Source organism: Anolis carolinensis, chromosome 2, assembly GCF_035594765.1.
Source record: "Anolis carolinensis isolate JA03-04 chromosome 2, rAnoCar3.1.pri, whole genome shotgun sequence".
Classification (NCBI taxonomy): Eukaryota; Metazoa; Chordata; class Lepidosauria; order Squamata; family Dactyloidae; genus Anolis; species Anolis carolinensis.
Genome location: NC_085842.1, coordinates 20239135 through 20260426, shown reverse-complemented (window position 1 = coordinate 20260426; position 21292 = coordinate 20239135). Strand labels below are relative to the sequence as shown.

The 21292-nt window shown below is 42.1% G+C and overlaps 1 protein-coding gene across 1 annotated transcript; it reads left to right on the top strand.

The window, feature by feature from the left end:
- Positions 1 to 889: 889 nt before the first annotated feature.
- On the top strand, positions 890 to 18387 carry LOC100567167 (zinc finger protein 850). The gene is made up of 5 exons (XM_016997625.2): positions 890 to 1022; positions 6437 to 6575; positions 9084 to 9802; positions 12256 to 12394; positions 14122 to 18387. Exons 1-5 carry the CDS (start codon positions 1011 to 1013, stop codon positions 17916 to 17918), a joined length of 4806 nt encoding a protein of 1601 aa, XP_016853114.2. The 5' UTR covers positions 890 to 1010; the 3' UTR covers positions 17919 to 18387.
- Positions 18388 to 21292: the final 2905 nt, after the last annotated feature.

The window sequence follows — 21292 nt, the reverse complement described above, 5'->3', positions numbered from 1 at the left end:
AGAGTCAGACATGACTGGACTCAACGTCAGGGGAAAACCTTTACCTTTAACGATATTCAGTACTGTTTTAAAAATTAGATTGCATTGTAATTTTTTTTTAAAGTTAGCTGCTTTGACTCTCCCTATGGAGAGAAACCTGCAGGGCATAAATATAAAACTTTCCAATAAGGGCTCCCCCCAGGCAGTAAGCAGCCAGACTTTCAAGCTGCAAAGCTATTCAGTGCTAATCAAGTTGGCCAATTGCAATATTCACACTTGCCTCCTCCAGCAGACAAAAGAGTCCTTTCTACCACCCTGGACATCGTTCCACTTGCCTAGTTTCCAACAGACCTCACAACCTCAGAGCATGCCTGCCACAGATGTGGGAGAAACGTCAGGAGAGAATGCTTCTGGAGCATGGCCATACGGGCCGGAAAAGTCAGAGCAACCCAATAAACATAATAATAATAAGCTTTTTTTCTGCTGAAAAGTACTAAGGCGGGCATGGGCAAACTTGGGCCCTCCAGGTGTTTTGGACTTCAACTCCCACAATTCCTAACAGCCTACCGGCTGTTAGGAATTGTGGGAGTTGAAGTCCAAAGCACCTGGAGGGCCCAAGTTTGCCCATGCTCGTACTACAGCCTCAGCAAACTACAATTCCCACCAATCCCTGGCATAAAGCCATGCCAATTAAAGGGGTGCCAATAGTGCATTAACTGTACAGTGCAGATGCAGCCTAGGAAGAAAGGGAACTGCAATGAAATCTCAACTTCTTTTTGCACTTCTAGTACCTGAACTCTCCAAAGCGCCTCTGACTTATAATGTGTGTGTGTGTGTAAATACATAAAGGTCATAGAGTTGTAGGGGGAAAAAAAAGAGAAGTCGGAAGGGGAAAGCTTCCTTCCGCTGACGTATTTCCTGTTTTTAAAAAAACACACACACAATTTTGAATCCTTCTTCCCTCCCTTCAGGCCAGGTTTCCGGAAGGGCGGTTGGCTTTTGTGCGCCATCGCGGGAGGAAGGAGGTCACGATGGAGGAGCGGGTGAGTTGGTCCAAAGGCCGAGAAAAGGCCCATTCTGAGGGGAGAAACTGGGAAATTCGATAGTCAAAGCATAGAGGGACCTTTTCTCTGCTGGATGGGGTCCAGAAAAGGCTTTTGGTTCCCTTCCAGGGAGGCTTTTTTAATCCGGATTACAGCAGGCCTCTCCTGAGGCGCAGCCATTGCGCGCGCAAAACCTTTCCCGATTTTCCTCAGAATGGGCGCCCCATCCAGGCGCGGATGCTGAAGAGATTTGCTGGGAAATCAGCCTCAGTGAAGGCCTCTGGTCTTGCCTGACCTTCGGAGTTAAGTAGGGCCTGCCCTGGTTAGTATTTGAATGGGAGGCCCGATATTGGAGGCTCCTTTTCAGAGGAAATTGCTGGCGAAAGCCGCCCTTGACCGTTCCTTTCTTTACAACTCAAGGAACCTAATCAGCATCACTATCATTATTACCATTTTCTTCTTTTTTCTCACTAAAAGACATATGAACATTATTATTTTCTGCCTTTTCTCTTGAAAAGTGGCAAACACTGAAAACCGGATGCGGCCCATCGAAGCCATTTATCCGGCCCCCCACGGCACAAGGGCAGAAGGGGTTTGGGATAAATGACCCAAGGGGTCTCTTCTTCTCTTACAACCATTATTATTATTATTATTATTATTATTAACATTGAGGCTGGGTGGCCATCTGTCAGCGGTGCTTTGCTTGTGCTTTTGGTGCACAAAGGCAGAAGAGGGTTGGATTAAAAGGCCCAAGGGGTCTCTTCCAACCCTCTTTATTATTATTATTATTAAAATTAACATTGAGGCTGGGTGGCCATCTGTCAGGGGTGCTTTGCTTGTGCTTTTGGTGAACAAAGGCAGAAGGGGATTGGACTCAATGGCCCAAATGGTCTCTTCCAACCCTCTTTTTAAATTATTATTATTATTATTTATTGCTTGGTGGCCAACTATAGTCCAGCCCTCCAACAGTATGAAGGATCGTGAACTGGCCCCGTTTAAAAAGTTTGGGGATCCCTGCAGTAGAGTCTCGCTTATCCAACGTAAACGGGCCGGCAGAATGTTGGATAAGCGAATATGTTGGATAATAAGGAGAGATTAAGGAAAATTTATTTATTTATTTACAATATTTATATTAAGCCCTTCTCACCTCGAAGGGGACTCAGGGCGGATTACAATGAACACATATATGGCAAACATTCAATGCCAACAGACAAACAACATATATAGACAGACACAGAGACATTTAACATTTCTATTTCCAGCTTCACGATTCCGGCCACAGGGGGAGCTGTTGCTTCACTGTCCACTAGTGGCTGTACTTCCTCATTCCTTTCCTCGTGTTTTGCTGGCAGTTTTATGATGTTGTAAATTAGTTAAATTAGCCTCCCTCATAAAGAGTACCTAAATTTCCCTACTTGAAAAATGCAACTGTCTTTCGGGGCTGCATAGGTCAACAGCAAGCCAGGCTATTTAATGGTCGGGGGTTTAACCCGGCCCGAGCTTCGAACCCATGACCTCTCGGTCAGTAGTGATTTATTGCAGCTGATTACTAGCCAGCTGCGCCACAGCCCGGCCCTTTGAACATCAAATTAGGTTATGATTTTACAAATTAAGCACCAAAACATCATGTTTAACAACAAATTTGACCGAAAATGTAATTCAATACACAGTAATGCTATGTAGTAATTACTGTATTTATGAATTTAGCACCAAAATATCACAATGTATTGAAAACATTGACTACAAAAATGCGTTGGGTAATCCAGTTTTAAAAATCCCGAATCCTCTATTACAACTGTGAAGCCACTGATAAGCACTGCCTTAACCAGGTTTCAGGGCATTCTGTGTGATCATATAGATGTCACTGCTGTGTTTGCCGCTTTCATTTTGTATTACTCCGTTAGCATAGATGTACTCTTAAAAAGCCCTAAGGAGCTTAAATACCTTAAAGCAGTGGTTCTTGGCCTTTGGTCCTCCAGCTCCCACAATTCTTAACAACTGGTAAGATGGCTGGGATTTCTGTGAGTTGAAGTCCAGAATAACTGCAGGACCAAAGGTTGAGAACCACTGCCTTAAGGCATCTGATTCAGTCTGACCTTGGACACTAAGCAAGATTAGCCCTGGCTAGTACTTGGATAGGAGACCAATGAATGCCAGGTGCTGCAGGGTCTGTTTCAGAGAAAGGGCAAAACCAACTCTTGTATTCCTTGCCTAAAAACCGTATGAATAATTCAAGGACCAATATAATTTTAAAGCACATATACACACACTTATTGTTCTGTCCCATAAAGACCCATTTCTGAATAAATATGTATAGGAGTGCATTGCAAATTTCCTATCTGAAGCTATGCTATGAATTTTTATGGGGGAGTTTCTGAGTCCCTAAATGACTTCACAGCCTGATTAAATACCCTATTATAATAATAAAAACAACAACAATAATACCATGTTTCCCCGAAAATAAGACAGTGTCTTATATTAATTTTTGCTCCCAAAGATGCACTAGGTCTTATTTTCAGGGGATGTCTTATTTTTCCACAAAGAAGAATTCACATTTATGGTTGAATTTTTTAAAAATGAAAATTTATTATCTACTGTACAGTAGTTGTCATCACAAACCAGCATAGCCAAACTGTGAATCCTTTCAAGAATTTCTATATTATATTTTATTGGTATACTGTTTTTAAATTACGCTTTTGAATTTCTGTTCATATGTAAATTTATGTTGCTGCTGGGCTTGTCCCTGTGTTAGCTGCCCTGAGTCCCTTCTAGGAGATGGAGGTGGGATACAAGAATAAAGTTATTATAATATTATTATTATTATTTCTTGTTACTACCTTTATGTCCATGTACAACAATCTATGGTATGTACATTTACCGATCCTGCATGCTTCCAAACAAAAACTTCTCTAGGTCTTACTTTCGGGGGAGGCCTTTTATTTAGCAATTCAGCAAAACCTCTACTAGGTCTTATTTTCTGGGGATGTCTTATTTTCAGGGAAACAGGGTAGTAGGGTGTTGTGTGGTTTCCATGCTATATGGCCTTGTTCTTGTTTCATGTGCATCTATGGCTGGCATCTTAAGGAGAAACATGACTATACAGCCTGGAAACCACACAATACCCCAGTGATTCTGGCTGTGAAAGTCTATGACAATACAACAGCTTTTTCTCACCTCAAAGGAAACTTGAGCAAGCAAAATAAAAACATGCAGTCCCATCTGATCTTGGAAACCAAGCAGGGCCAGCCCCGGTTAGTGCTTGGAGGGGGGAACCACTAAGGAACACCAGGAACCGTGGGCTATATTTCGGAGGAAGGAACTTGCAAAACCCTCTGTGGGTGTTTCTTGCCTAGGATAGCTTTAAAAATTCAAAAGATTGCTGCATGCGGACAGGCCTTTTGAAGGCACGTGCACATAGAAATGATGGAGCAGATTTTGTTGGCATGGTTAGATGATTTCACCCAAACTTGAACACAATTTTAATTTTTAAAAAATTGGTTAATGTGATTTTGGAGCCCCCAGTGATGCAGCGTGTTAAAGCACTAAGCTGCTGAACTTGCGGACTGAAAGGTCCCAGGTTCAAATCCCGGGAGCGGAATGAGCGCCCGCTGTTAGCTCCAGATCAATAGGTACCGCTCCGGCGGGAAGGTAACAGCGCTCCATGCAGTCATGCCGGCCACATGACCTTGGAGGTGTCTACGGACAACGCTGGCTCTTTGGCTTAGAAATAGAGATGAGCACCAACCCCCAGAGTCAGACACGACTGGACTTAATGTCAGAAGAAAACCTTTACCTTAATGTGATTTTTGAAATAAGGTTCCCAAAAAAGGTCAAAAAAGTTTGTTTTTGTTTTTTTTAAAAAAAATGCAATTTTTCTTTCACTTTGCAGAGGTCCTGCTCCCCTAACTCCAGTGAATGTGTAGGACTGACTCAGGGGTCCCCAAACTTTTTAAACAGGGGACCAGTTCACGGTCCCTCAGCCCGTTGGAGGGCCGGACTATAGGTTTTTTTAAAAACTATGAACAAATTCCTATGCACACTGCACATATTTTATTTTGAAGTAAAAAAACAAACTGGGAACAAATACAGCCTCAATGTTATTAATAATAATAATAATAATAATAATAATAATAATAATAATAATAAAAAAGAGGGTTGGAAGAGACCCCTTGGGCCATTTAGTCCAACCCCCTTCTACCTTTGTGCACCAATAGCGCAAGTAAAGCACCCCTGATAGATGGCCACCCAGCCTCAATGTTGATAATAATAATAGTAATAAAAATCACACAATACTAAACACTTGGGAAGTGTTCGACTTGTGATTTTGTAATATGAAATCCAGCATATACAGTAGAGTCTCACTTATCCAAGCCATTTTTTTAGTCAATGTTTTCAATATATTATGATATTTTGGTGCTAAATCCGTAAATACAGTAATTACAACATAACAGTACTGTGTATTGAACTACTTTTTCTGTCAAATTTGTTGTATAACATGATGTTTTGGTGCTTAATTTGTAAAATCATAACCTAATTTGATTACTAGTAATATTGGCATTTTAAAGCAACATATTTGAAGGAATTTCATACAGACTTAATTAATGTGTACAACCACTTTGAGTCTCCTTTACTAGATAAAAAGTGAGGTATAAATAAATGATAGTAACATCAGCAACAATAGTTTGCATTTACTTCCTAAACCTTGTTAGGATGCCTCTGCACAAATCTAGTGGGCAGTCTTTAGACCACATAAGTATCTCATATCATTGATATTCTTAAGGTGTATCTAAACCTGTAGAAATAATGTAGTTTGACACCACTTTAACTGCCATGGCTTCAATGCTATGGAATCCTAGGAGTAGTAGTTTTCCAAGCCTTCTCTGCCAAAGAGTATGGGTGCCCCGCCAAATTACAAATCCCAGAATTCTGTAGAATTGAGCCATGGCATTCAAAGTGGTGTCGAACTACACGATTTTTACAGTGTAGATGTACCCTCTGTTACATATGGAAAAAATCTGCATTCCATTCTATGTAATAACAGGTGATGTATTTTAAAATTTTGTGTGGATACGTGAAATCACAGATGATAATGAACCCTATTGAAACAAAGGACTTCTAGCCCAAGAATAATATAGAGTGGCACTTTCTGAAGAACCTAGAAATGCCTAACAGAGACATTTTTTGTTGGAATTGCAGATTCTTGCAGATACGTGTATTGTAAATTGATTTGCTTATTTGGAAGCTTCACACCATAACATTCTAAGTAGAATTAAAATAATTTTTGTCTTTACATATGAGAACGTTTCTCCTGAGAATCCCCATTTATAATGACCATCATGAAAACTGCCATCACGCTTAAAAAAAATCATTTAATTTTAATCATATTACTTTTTTCACAAATCAAAAATTTCCAGGTGAGGAAAGGAAACAATCATATTTCTACCTGCGGTGGCATCGCAATTGGAAAGGCTGTGTTGAATGGAAAAGGCGGCACCCTGACATCACCTTGTAAGGGGCCTTGTGCTGAGTGCATGACAGATCCAACGATAAGAGGTAATATTTTCCCCATGTGGGTATTTGGTCAAGAAGTTAAAGCTTTACCTGGTGAACATGAGCAACATCAGACTACAGCCGACTCTACAGATGTGATTATTCGCAGATTCAATTAAAAACCTTCCTTCTAAGAATCTAGGTACCTTATTCCCAATGTGGAGTAATTTGATTTTAAGGGGGACAATTTGAGAATGAATTATTAAGAGTGACTTTTCTACATTTCTTATAGTTCTAGGGGCCTTCTGTACAGTGTATACATAAAAGTAAAATCAGAATGTACAGGTGGACAGTCAGCTGGTGACAATGGAGAGGAGGAAAGCCACTTATAGAGAGGGAGGTGAAGGTATCTTTTGACTGACGATATCCCATCTGAATGTCCATCTCAGCCACCTCCGCCACTTTTGCAGTCCATTCCTCCACTTTTGGTGTTTCTTCCAGTTTCCAATTCCCGCAGCAGTTATTATTCTTCAGTCAAAAGTCCCATGGGAGTTTGGGAAGGTCTGGGAACCCTTTAAAAAGAAATCCCAGCCAACTTACCGGCTGGTAGGAATTGTGGGAGTTAAAGTCCAAAACACCCAGAGGGCCAAAATTTGTTCATGCCTGGTATAGCTTGCAAAAATTATTTTGAGGGGATCGTAAATCCTAGGATCCAAGCCAACATGAATTCTTGTAAATGGGAGATCTAGAATGGTATAGTGGCTGAACTTTGATAATCTTTGGTAAATGAGTTACTGTGTTGTGGAATGATGCATGTCTAAAAAGTATGTCATCAAAATGAAATTTTTGGAAAGCTCTACTACAGCATATACCAGACATGGGCACTCAAGGTTATTAGGACTCCCACAATTTCTAACAGCCGGCTGATATTTCTGGAAGTTGAAGTCCAAAACACCTGTAGGGACGGAGCTTACCCATGCCAGGTATATACTCATCTATAAGTCTAGATATTTTATCAAAAAACCGAACCAATAACCCCCCCCCCCTCAAAAAAAAAGTCAATTTATCCACAGGTCATTTTGAATACTCTTCATAGTGGCTGCCAACCTTTGGGCCTCCAGATGTTTTGGACTTCAGCTCCCACAATTCCTAACAGCTGGTAAGCTGGCTGGGAGTTCTGGGAGTTGAAGTCCAAAACACCTGGAGGCCCAGAGGTTGTCAACCACTGCTCTACGTTGACTCTTACTAAAAATCAAACCAGATACTTGTCTGAATAGAGTGGCGAAAGGCAAGAGGCCAGTCCATCCTAGGAAGTCCTTAAAGAAGCACCGACCCTCTCTCCATTGTGGCATTGCCTTCTGGACTTTCTGAATGTCTGTGTCAAGAATGGCCAAGGACAGCTTCCCTGCTGTGGCAGCATTGGTGCTTTCCCCTCTCTTGACTTATCCATGGAGCATATCAAAATCCATCATTTTGGCCCCAAACCTGCCCTCAATTTATACATGAGATCAACTTATATATAGATGTTATATATAGTTGCTTCACCCTGTGGTAAATTATGTCGGTGTGGGTTCTATTAAATCTTATCTTTGGTTAATTTTGTTTGTCATTTAGTTTAAAATTAGGCTCCTTATTTTGTTTGATGTGTTCTGTTTTATTTGTTTTTATGTTTTCTCCTTGCTGGCACTAAATGTTTGCCATTTACATTGGAAACCACCCTGTGTCCTTTAGGGACGATATGTCAGTCTACAAATAAAATAATTATAATTATATATGAGTATATTTGATATAATTCAGGCCGGTGGAACAGTGTGTTAAAGAGTTGAGCTGCTGAACTTGCGGACCAAAAGGTCTTGGGTTCGAATCGGTGAGCGGAGTGAATGCCCGCTGTTAGCTCCAGCTCCTGCCAACCTAGCAGTTCGAAAACATGCCAGTGTGAGTAGATCAATAGGTAATAATAATATAATAATAATAAAACTTTATTTATACCCCGCCACCATCTCCCCTACGGGGACTCGGGGCGGCTTACATGGGGCCATGCCCAGAGCAAACAATATAACAAGTATAAATACAACATAACATAGAGCAATTAAACAATACAATAAGTAATAATATACAATATACACTGCATCGCAAATCAAAGAAACAGTAAAAACAGGGCCGGCCGCATGAGTACAAAGATAAAAACTTGGGTGAGAAAGATAAAGGGAATAGGTACTGCTCTGGCGGGAAGGTAAAGACGCTCCACGCAGTCATGCTGGCCACATGACCTTGGAGGTGTCTACGGACAACACCAGCTCTTCGGCTTAGAAATGGAGATGAGCACCAATCCCTAGAGTCGGACATGACTGGACTTAACGTCAGGGGAAACCTTTACCTAACTTACACTGTGGTAGGAGAGTGCAGAAATTTTGTATTCCTTGAGCTCTTTGGGGGTTTTCAAATACTCTTCTAAATCCCCTAATGCAGTGGCATGAAGTCCAGTTCTAATTTTGAAAAATTGTCATAGCAGACAGACACCCTGTGAAATGTGGACAAAACTAATAGGGGCAAATGTGTTTGTGTTCTTAGGTACACTGGTGGTACAATCCGAGGATGAAGATGGTGGCGGTCAACCTCCCACAGTAGTGCATTTTGGGGGTCCTGAGGGAATAGTTAAATACTGCGGAAATTGCCCCGTAGTGAAGGAGGAACCTGAAGAAGCCCCCGCCCAGCAATGGGAAACGCGGTGGCAGGAGTTCCTGACTTCAGTGGAGGATTCTTCTTCGCTGCCAGAAGCCCCCCACTTTCCGCAGGAGCCAGCCCCCTGGAACGACACTCCGGCCTTCCTGGCCTCCTTTGAACAAGTGGCCAAAGCATATCAGTGGCCAGAGGAAGAGTGGGCGGGTCGCCTCCTTCCGACTCTTAAGGGGGAAGCCGAACTGGCCTTCAGCAGCCTGGAGGATGAAGAAAGAGAGGATTATCGGAAAGTGAAGGCAGCCATCCTGAGAGGCGACACCCTGAACCAAGAGAAGAGCCGTCAGTGCTTCCGGCGTTTTTGCTACCAGCAAGCAGACGGGCCGAGGAGCGCTTACAACCAGCTGCAGGAGTTTTGTCGGCAGTGGCTGAAGGCTGAGAGAAACTCCAAGGAGCAGATCTTGGAGCTGTTGATCCTGGAGCAGTTCCTGACCGTTCTGCCTCCAGAAATCCAGGCTTGGGTCAAGAAGCATCATTTGCAGAGCGGCGCCCAAGCTGTTTCCCTGGCGGAAGATTACGTGCTCAGTTGGAAGCCTGCGGTGAAAGAAGAGCAGGTAAGAAGGAATATCTTCCACCCAGCTTTACTTCCGTCTTAGGCACAAACCATCTGTTGAGGGTGCTTTGATTTTGATCCTGTATAGGTGGAGGTTGGACTGAATGGTCCTTGTGTTCTCTTCCAACACAGTGATTCTTTAGTAGGCAAGGGCAAGCTTCAGACCTCCAGGTGTTGGACTGCAACTCTCCCAATTCCTAACAGCCTCAGGCCCCTTTATTTTCTGTGCCTGAGGGGGGAAAGGAAGGGGCCTGAGGCTGTTAGGAATTGTGGGAGTTGCAGTCCAGAACACCTGGAGGACCGAAGTTTGCCCATGCCTGATCTACACTGTAGAATTGGCACTTGATACTACTAGCTGCTATAGCTCAGTGCTATAAAATCATGGGAATTGTAGTTTTGCAAGGTCTTTAGCCTTCTCTGCCAAAAGAAGTGTGCTGGTGCTTCGTCAAACTACAACTCTCAGGATTCCACAGCATTGGGAGATGGCAGATAAAGGAGTGTTAATCTGTGTTAATTTACAGTCTAGATGCACTCTAAAATGTTTCAAGTCCAATATGCATAGTGATATTCCAGAGTAATATGGGTATGGGTTTGAATGGTATGAAGTAGTGAGCAACGGATTGTAGAGCAGGGGTTCCCGAACTTCACAGATGTTTGCGATTTCAACTCTTAGGGTTTGTGAGTCTTGGCCAAACTGGCTAAGGCTTCTAAGAATCAGAACCAAAGGTTAGGAGCTACTGCTTTCTGGGATATAGATTCAGTTTTTCACTATTTCTTGTCAGAGTTTGTGTCTATATATGGGATGTGTAACAGAAATGGGTGATTGAAAAACTGGTCTTTTTGGTGGTAACGCCTACAATTGAAATACAGCATGGCTCCTGTATTCTCAGACTCAGAGAATATATTCCCATTCTTAGCAAAAAATCAGATATTATAGCAAATCTGAAGGAACAAACTACTTCTGGCAAGAACCATAAAGTTGTTCTGAAGGGTCTTTGAAAGGATGTCCCATTAAGGAGAGGAGAAGCTTCTCTTCTGCTCCGGAGACTAGGACATAATGGATTCCAATTATAGGAAAACATATTCCACTTAAACATTAGGAAGACTTCCTAATGGTAAGAGCTGTTTGGCAGTGAAATATTCTGCCTTTTCGGAGTGGAGGTGGAGTCTCCTTCTCTGGAGGTTTTTAAGCGTAGGCAGGATGACTATCTGTCGGGAGGGCTTTGATTGTGTCTTCCTGCATGGCAGAACAGGGTTGCACTGGATGGCCCTTGGGTCCTGGTTTACTTCTGTGATTCTCTGGCACATTACGGGCAGAAAAAGCCCCATCAGTCCGCCAGACATGTCATTTTCAGTGCAGCAATTTTTGGGGGGGAAATGGCAATCATAACCTTATTGGAAAAGAAAAATGATGTCATATCCATTTGGCAAATGTGAATCTCCATGAACATATGGAGACCACCTTTTGAAAACCACTAGTCAAAAGAAAAGGCATGACCTTGTTAGAAGTCAGCCCTTTGAACAAGTTATATTCAAAAGCATTCATGTAATGGCATACAGGTAATTCCGCTGTTAAACTGAAGAACCATGTCTTTGAACTGCCAAGGACGAAGATATGCCACTACAAAACTATATATGGCTAGCAGAGTTTTAAAGTTGTTTCTTTGAAATTGAAATTTTAGTTGCAGTTACCAAAAATGATATACTTTCCCTTGAAATTTCACTCAAGAGATAAAATACAAAGTCTTCTTTACAAAAATAGCATATCTGTTTACTTGTATCAATTCACCATACAGACACATTTCTTATTGAAGTTCGGTTATAGATAGGATGTGGTTTCTCTGTGTTGTGAACACAGGATATCGTTCTTAATCAATAGTTCAAAGTATAATTGTACTCAAAGCAAACATATAGTAAACTGTCCCTGTATAAGTCCAAATGCAAACTGCTTCTATTGAAGTCCAAAAAACCTATAACAAAAATGGAACATGCTCAGTACAATCACATTCTGTAGCCCCTCCCACACCAAAGAGGTCATCAAACTGGCAAAGCAACATATACATACAATACAGATTAGCAAATATATACATTAACAAATAAATAGTGAAGGTTTGGAAGGTTGCTATTTCTAACAGCAGTGTAGTTCACCCCTTGGCTACTGTGGCATGGATTTTGGAGGGGGAAATGCTCTCTAAACTTAAAGATTCAAAGCTGTGTATTGTATTGTATTTGTATTCATGTCTGATTTTATTGTGTTTTACTTGCTTGAATATGCTGTTTTTATCTGTTTTATTTGTTCTATTGTTTTTGGGCTTCGCCCTGTGTTAGCCGCCCCGAGTCCCCATGGGGAGATGGAAGTGGGATAGAAAAATAAAGTTATTATTATTATTATTATTGTATAAAGTCTTTCCAGCAGATAGGGATAAATAAGAGATTGCATTCCTTTCTTTGCAGACACCCGTGTCCCAAGTAGAAGGATCCCCCCATTTGTCACAGCTGGAGAAAACCCCATCGGACGCTGGGCAGAGATTACCTCCATCCTGGGAATCTGAGATGGAGGAAGATACAGACCTCTCTGATACTGACTGGTCGGGTAAGGATTCCTTGAAATGGGAATGTGTAATATGAGAGCAAGTGGGGGCTGAATCGGGTAAGTGGAAACAGTTTTAGAGGCCCTGCTCTAGATCAGTGTTTTCCAAAGGCTAGTCTTCCAAGTGTTTTGACCTTGAGTTCCCCTAATTCCTGATAATCCACCAAGGCATTTGAGGCTTCTGGGAATTGAAGCCCCAAATGTCAAACTCTGGAAGATCTTGGAGTTAAAATTAAGCTCACAACAATAAATTGCTAGAGACAAGTTGTTTATTCAGTCTTTCCACGATCCTAAGAAGACGGTTCTAAAGCTTTCCTGCCCAAACCTCCTGTGTATATCAGACCCCAGTTCCCATCCTGCCTCCTACTGGGTAAAGGCTGTGCCCACAGTCTGTTAACTGCAGTTTCAGTTTCCCTCACAAAACAGATGTCTTATTTACATTACTGTCCCCAATTGTTCCCAGCCTCCCTCCCCGCACCTACCTCCCTTATTTATGGTGGAAAAATGAAGCAGCCAATTTCAAGCTGATATGATGATCCTGACACCACATTTCTGGAGGATTAGACTTTGGGAATTACTGCTCTAAATGATGCAGGGCTACATCTCACAGCAGACCTAGCTTGCATACCTAATAGGAAGAAGTGTTGGGTGTTGGAGTCCACTACCAAAAAAAGGAAAGTCGTCTTCACATGCTTCTAGATAAATGAAATTAATTTTTAAAGCCCTACAGCTTTTGGCCCATGCACAAATGAATTGTCCTTTTTCAGGAGTTTTGTCAAGACAACGTTATTTTAACTATACAGCCAGCTGCCCACATTTGCTGGAATTAGGAGCACAAGAGCCCAAAGAAAGTGAAAAAATAAAATTTAAATATTTAAGAGGCTATTTTTTAACCTCTCGAGTATTTCTAGATCTTCCAGCATGACTCTTACAATAGCACCGCATTAGAGAACTTAGAGATTCCTAGTGGGAACATTTTTAGTCAAATCTGTGAATAATCGAATTTGCAAAAGTTAAAACTTCAAATGTTCAGGGACAATTGAGATTTTTAACCTTTTTAATAAAAAGGACAAGTTATTAAACCTTAAAACAAGAGATATAAATACATTGACACATGGTGTAATCTGGTAAGTTTTTTGCCTTTGGTAGAGGTCCATCGAGAAGAATTTCAAAGTGTACAACGGGCTAGCTGTAACATTGGGATTTTGGATCCAGGACCCACCACAGATACTTAAAAAAGGTGGAAAATCTCTCTCTCTCACACACACACACCATTAATTGGCAGTGAGTGAATGAGCACTATAATACGGCCTTGTTCGCCACAATTTACTAATATGAAGATGCAGTGCTCCCCGGTCACTGGAAATCACAGGTTTGGATTCACATGAAACAAGGTTAGTGTCCATTGAACCATCAGAGACCAAAGGTGTCACTCTCTCAGCCATCTTATAGATCTGAAGGGCCCACTGTGGCGTCTGTCCTTTAAAGGAGAGGAGGGAATCTCATATTTAAAAAGAGCATTTATGTATGCTGCTCGATGAATATGCAGACAACTACAGTAGTGTAAAATTAACAGCTTGAATTGGGTGGATCGCAAAATTTACCTTTTCTTGATACTGATTAAATGTACTGTTTCTTTCCCCTATCTTACTCCCAAATTGTCCGCTGGTAAAGGTAAACTTACTTGTTTGACCGAGGCAAATTCTAAATTGGAAAATTATTTTCTACAGGTGGTGGGATTTCCAAACAAAAGCAGTTGCAAGATGTGTCTCCAGAAACAGGCGATGGGTTTTCTCATCAGGAAGAAGTATCTGAGAGCTGGGATGGAGAGAAAAGCAAAAAGGACAGCATGAAAGCTAATCAAACCGTGGACAATCAGAAAACACACCAGAGTCAAAGCTGTTATGTATGTGGGAAGACTTACAACTTACCACTTCACTTGTATAAAAGAATCCACAAAAGGGGAAAATTGTACAGATGCTCCCAGTGTCAAAAAGGCTCAGTGCCGTTTAGGCAGTCTAGTTCATCAGGGAAGACCCTCAAATGTTTGGTTTGTGAGAAGGTTTTCTGTAACAAGAAGAACCTCAGAAGGCACCAGAAGACCCATACAGGAGCTAAGCCGAATATCGGTTCTGGAGATGGTTTCATGACAAGATTTTCCCATCAGAAAAACCACGCAGACGGCAAATTATCTCTGCCGCCCCCTGAAATAACGGTGTATTTGTGTGGTATTTGTGAGGCAAGCTTCAACAGCACCTTGGATCTTGATGCACACCAGAGAATCCACAAAGGACAAAACCCCTCTGAGCGTGGAAAAAATTCCAGTCAAGAGACAGACCTGAGAAAGCATCAGGAAACACAATCTCTAGAGAAGCCCTTTGAATGCATCGACTGTGGAAAGCGTTTTGTATGGATGACATCATGTAATAAACATCGGAGGAACCATTGTGGGAATAAGACCAGCACTGGTGCTCTGCTTTCAGATACATGTATCCAAAAAGAAATGAATAAAAATCCCTACCCTAGTCCAGAGAAACTTAAAACACTTCAGAATATCCACAGGGGAGAAAAAACCCATCAGTGCACTATCTGTGAAGAGAGGTTCACTGACAGTTTGTCACTTGAGGAACATAAAAAGATGATCCATAACAAAAAGAACTCGGCACCTCTTCTCCAATCACATCTAAGTCAGCATGAGCATGTCCACACTCAAGAAATGCCGAGTGGGTCTGTCAATATTGGGGAGAGTTTCATGTTGAGTTTATCCTTTGAAAGTCAAAGAACAAATCGTGAGGAAAAGAATCAAGGACCTCTTCTGAAAAGCCCACATAAGCACAAGTGCTTAGAGTGTGGAAGAACGTTTGACCGGCCCTCACGCTTAAAGCAACACCAATTCATCCATTCCGGAGAAAGACCGTATCAATGCACTGACTGTGGAGAAAGGTTCCTGTGGACTTCATCACTTGATGTTCACAAAAAAAGATTCCATAAACAAAATAAAAGTTATAGTAAGTCAAAATCCTGTATGTGCTCTGAGTGTGGGAGGACATTTAGCGGGCCAACCTATCTGTCCCAGCACCAGCGTGCCCACACCAGAGGGAAACCCGCTCAAGATGTCAACCCCGGAGAAAGTACCACGGGGGGTTCGTCACTTGATTTGCACAGTACGAAGGTCCATGATGGGAAGGAACTGGTTCCTTCTCTCTCTGAAGTGGGCCATAAGGACAGGAAATCCTTTACATGTAACATATGCGGGAGGAACTTCAGTCAGGGATCCAACCTAAGGAAGCACCAACGACTTCACACAGGCGAGAAACCTTATCAATGCACTGACTGTGGGGAGCGATTCATGTGGACTTCATCACTTAATTCTCACAGAAAGAAGACCCATAAACGAAAGAAAGTGTCTCATAAGAAGGTGAATACTTTTGTGTCTCCTGAGTGTGGGAAGACATTCAGCGGGGCAAGCTATCTGGCCCAGCACCAGCAAGTCCACATTGGTTCCACTACATGTCCCACATGTGGGAAGAACTTTAATCAGTTATCCGACCTAAAAAAGCACCAACGCATCCACACAGGCGAAAAACCCTATCAGTGCACTGATTGCGGGGAGCGATTCACATGGAGTAAGTCTCTTGGTCTGCATAGAAAAAACTTCCATAAGGGGAAGAAACTGGTCCCTGTTTTGCAAAGAATAACCGTAATTCCAGGGGAATTCCTTCTATGGTCTGAGATGGGGGAAAAAGTCAACCAGGCAAAACACGTAACAAGACCTTCAGATGGGTGCATCAAAGAGAAACCGTATAAACACACCGACTCTGAGGAGAGTTTCATATCACCTTTGTCTCTGGGAAAGGACGGTGAGAGAAAGAAAGCGGAGCTGTCAAGGAGCGCTGATAAGAAGAAGGAAGCCCACACGTGTTCTGAGTGCAAGAAGAGTTTTGAGTGGGCCTCACAACTGCGACGACACCTGCGGGTCCACAGCGGAGAAAAGCCCTTTCAGTGCCCCGACTGTGAGGAATGTTTCACATGGAGCTCATTGCTTGATAGCCACAGAATGAAGGCTCACACTGGAAATAAACCCAATGCCTGTTCAGAGTGTGGGAAAAGCTTTGACTATCCATCACAACTGAAAAAACACCAACGAACCCACACAAGAGAGAAACCCAATCCGTCTGCTAATAGTGAAGAGAGGTCTGAAGATCATGACACTGGGAAAGCAGGAGGCGCTGTTAAGCAGGTGCAAAAATATGTATGTGCCAAGTGCGGGAAATGCTACAACAAAGCGTCAAAACTAAGAACACACAGCCGCCTCCACTCTGGAGATAAGCCATTTCAATGCTCTGAATGTGGGGAAAGATTCATGTGGAATTCGGGTCTTTATCGACATACAATGAAGATCCATAAAAGAACAAAACCCCAGCCACTTCTGCAAAGGGGATCAGCTGATGGGGAGGAACCCCAGAAAGATTCCAGGTCTGAAAAACCCAACAAAGGGCAGTTGTATCTACTAAAGGAGCTGGGCATATGTAACCAGGAGAAATCCTACCTTTGCTCTGAGTGTGGAAAATGTTTCTGGAAGGAAGCAAATCTTACAAGACACCGACAAGTCCACCTCAGGGCAAAGATGTGCAAATACGAGTATCAAAGCAGTTCCATTCTTAAGGAAAGTCTTGAGAAAGGTGAGAGCCCTCACTCTGAACTGCAACAGATGTCTGTACAGATGTCTGAAAAGAAGCCTCTACAAATCTTGAGTCACCAGGATGAAGGCGAGCAGATATCTGAAGAGGAGTCTCTACGACCCTTGAGTCACCAGGATGAAGGCGAGCAGATGTCCGAAGAGGAGTCTCTAGGACCCTTGAGTCACCAGGATGAAGGCGAGCAGATGTCCGAAGAGATGTCTCTACAACCCTTGAGTCACCAGGATGAAGGCGAGCAGATGTCTGAAGAGATGTCTCTACAACCCTTGAGTCACCAGGATGAAGGTGAGCAGATGTCCGAAGAGATGTCTCTACAACCCTTGAGTCACCAGGATGAAGGCAAGGAGATGTTTGAAGAGATATCTCTACAACCCTTGAGTCACCAGGATGAAGGCGAGCAGATGTCCGAAGAGATGTCTCTACAACCCTTGAGTCACCAGGATGAAGGTGAGCAGATGTCCGAAGAGATGTCTCTACAACCCTTGAGTCACCAGGATGAAGGCAAGGAGATGTTTGAAGAGATATCTCTACAACCCTTGAGTCACCAGGATGAAGGCGAGCAGATGTCCGAAGAGATGTCTCTACAACCCTTGAGTCACCAGGATGAAGGCAAGGAGATGTTTGAAGAGATATCTCTACAACCCTTGAGTCACCAGGATGAAGGCGAGCAGATGTTTGAAGAGGAGTTTCTAACACCCTTGAGTCACCAGGATGAAGGCGAGCAGATGTCAGAAGAGGAGTCTCTAACACCCTTTCTAACACCCTTGAGTCACCAGGATGAAGGCGAGCTGAAATCAATCAATCCTGAAGACCCAGGAGAAGTTTGAGGAAAACCTTGTTTGCCGAAAAAAAAATTGATTCCAGAATCTATGCTGTGGAAAATATTTGAAAGTTTTTATACCTTTAAGAAATACAAATACTATTGCTTTAGAGTTGGCATTAAATTAGGTAATGATTTAAAATAGATGTACGTATTTTCCCCAAAGTTTGATAGGAACGTCTGTAGCTTTCATTTTTTATATTGCTTGTTTAAAACTTAAAATTCCAGGAGAACAACATGTATCTGATCCCAGATAAATTTGAAATAATGTGTTCATCAAGATATATTACATATTGCTGTTGATCATTGTCAGTAACCTCCCACATAGTGTGGAAAGTCAATGGGTGGGATTACTTACAAAGTTTTACTTAATAGTGTACTGTACTGTTTTCCCCTCTTTTATGGATATGATTATCAGTTGCTGTTTTAGTGTAGTTCAACAAGGGAAACCCCAATAAAATGCATTTTATCCAAAAGAGTTTGTTCCATTTGTTCTTTGCAACCCCAGTCCATGACTAAAATCAAACTGGAAAAGTTGATTATTGAAAGCTTGCAAGAAGCAACCTGGTACTCCAAGGTGAATTTTCTCTTAATTTTTCAAACTATCATTTACTTATTCCGTATACTTGTGTAGAATTTTTAGTTTAAAAAAAATGAGCCCAAAGCTCCTGGGTGGACTTATCCTGAGGTTAAATGTGAGTATTAAACCGAGTCCCTCTTTGGCCATTGGTGAGATTTGCCCCTGATCACAACACACAACCCTCCCATGAAAAACCATTTTGTGGTATACCCTGAAAAGATAGACCCAAGTATATAATGGGGGTGTATACTTATATTTGAGTGAATGAAAAACATTATACATCCTCAACACTGAAAATTGAAATAGTATAACAGGATCCTTGAGCCCACCCAGTGATCTCATGCCCCAGTGGGGACCTGGAAGAAAAGGGTTCTCCCAAGCCAGACCTGCACAACATGTGGCCTGCAAAAGCCCTTGGTCGCAGGATTTGCTGGTTGTGAAGTAATTTATATTCTCCAAATCATAACCCCGAACTGCTGCAAACTGGATAGCAAATGTCCCAGAAGCAAGCATAAATACAGCAGAGTCCTTTCATAGGAAAAACATGTACTTCACCCCATCTTATCAGCAGAGTCCAATTGTCAGCATCTGATCTTATCTACACTGTTTTAGTTAACTCATGGATTCACGTTTTCATCCAATATCTCAAGAGGCTTTAATCTGTGCCATTGCATTGTATACAGATGTACAAACGGGATTCACAGGTCTGCTTTCCTTGTACTTGCAAACAGTCATCAAATGGTCACATACAACGTAGGCAGATACTCATACCAAGTCACACAGGAGAGAGAAAGATGGATTCTTTCAACTTATATAGCCACCTGCTGATAGGTCATCAGTGAGGGACACTGGCTGATGCAACTCTTTTGTAATATACCTCACCTCACATGGTGACTCCACCATTGCCACATTCCCATAGGGTGCTTTCAATCACATGTTCATCAAACAGTATTTTTATATGATTAGAAATGCTGTGCCATTTCTGTCTAACAGGCCTCCCAGCTGCTCTTTTTGCCCACGAGCCTGTTCACTACCTTTGTGCACCTATTTGCTGCTTCCTCCATGCCAGAGAAGAAAGGAATGAATAGAGGAAGGGAAGGAAGGAGAAAAGGACAAAGAAGAGGGAAGGATGGAGGGAAGAGAGGAAAAAGAAAGGCTGGTAGAAAGCAAAGAGGTAAAGAATTCAGAAAGCGTGTTGTAGTGGTTTGAATCTTGGACTGTGTCTCTGAACCCACTGGGTGACTAGGCAAGTGACACTCAGCCTCAGGAAGACAAAGGCAAATCCCCTTTGAATAAATCTTGACAAGAAAACCGCTCTCCAGGCCAATGGGGACTCCACCACAGATATCGGAAGAGCTGCAAGGCCAAGAACAAGCCACCAAAGTAAAGACAAAGATCCACCCAGAGGAAAAGTGTTCTTACCAGACATCCCGAGAACCACTGACCGCAGACAAGAGTTCTTTCTCCCATCTTCCTCAGATATATAAACCCCACTTGCCTAGTTTCCAACAGATCTCACAACCTCTGAGGATGTCTGCCATAGATGTGGCCAAAATGCAAGGAGAGAATGCTTCCGGAACATGGCTATACAGCCCAGAAAACTCACAGCAACCCAGTGATTCTGGCCATGAAAGCCTTAGACAACACCTTGAGAAGTAAACTGATAGGGTTGCCCTAAATCTGGAACGAGTTGAAAACACACAACAAACCTACTTTGTCATTAATTAAAGGTTACTTGGGAAATGAGGTGCTACAATCCTATTTGCAGCCAACCTAATTTCGACCCCTTTCCACTGACAAGTTGGCTTGCTCTAAGTCATCAAAGATCTCTGTGTCATTTTTACCATTCTTGGCTTTCCTTCCCCACAAGTGCCATGTTCGTTTTCAACACATGTTGAGTGTTGTAGAATACATCCCTAAGCTTTTTGCTGTGATTCATTTTATAACATTGTCATCAAACTACAAATCCCAGGATTCCACAGGATGCAACTATGAGAGGTAAAGTAGGATAAATGCTTAGCAGTTGATGGAAATTGTGGGAGCTGAAGTCCAAAACACTAGGAGGACCAGAAGTTAAAAACCATTGCTGTACAGTAGACTCTCACTTATCCAAGTCTCGCTTATCCAAGCTTCTGGATTTTTGTAGTCAATGTTTTCAATAGATCGTGATATTTTGGTGCTAAATTCGTAAATACAGTAATTACAACGTAACATTACTGCGTAATGAACTACTTTTTCTGTCAAATTTGTTGTATAACATGATGTTTTGACGCTTAATTTGTAAAATCATAACCTAATTTGATGTTTAATAGGCTTTTCCTTAATCCCTCCTTATTATCCAAGATATTCGCTTATCCAAGTTTCTGCTGGCCCGTTTAGCTTGGATAAGTGAGACTCTACTGTATATTAAAAACCAGCTCTTTTCTTTCATTTCCATTTAACCAGACTACTTCTATTCTGTCCAGCTTCCTTTGACTTTTGCTGCTGATGACTGAGACTCAATGACAGTTTGCATTCATAGGGTTGCCATAAGTGGAAGCTGACTTGATAGCAAAAAAACCCAAAACCTCTGGCTCTGCATTTCCCATCTAACAATTTCTAGGAGCGTCGTAATGAAGTTACCCTTTTCACTCTATGATTTGATGGCACCAAGGTATATAAGGGTTGTGGAAGTTGTATTTTTCCCCCATGTTCTTTGCCTAAAAGCAATAAAGTGCACACAGAATAAGCACACATTATAAACTTTAGAGCCAGTCCCGACTGCAAGGATTTGAAAATGTGAGACTTTTCTACCTTCCAGA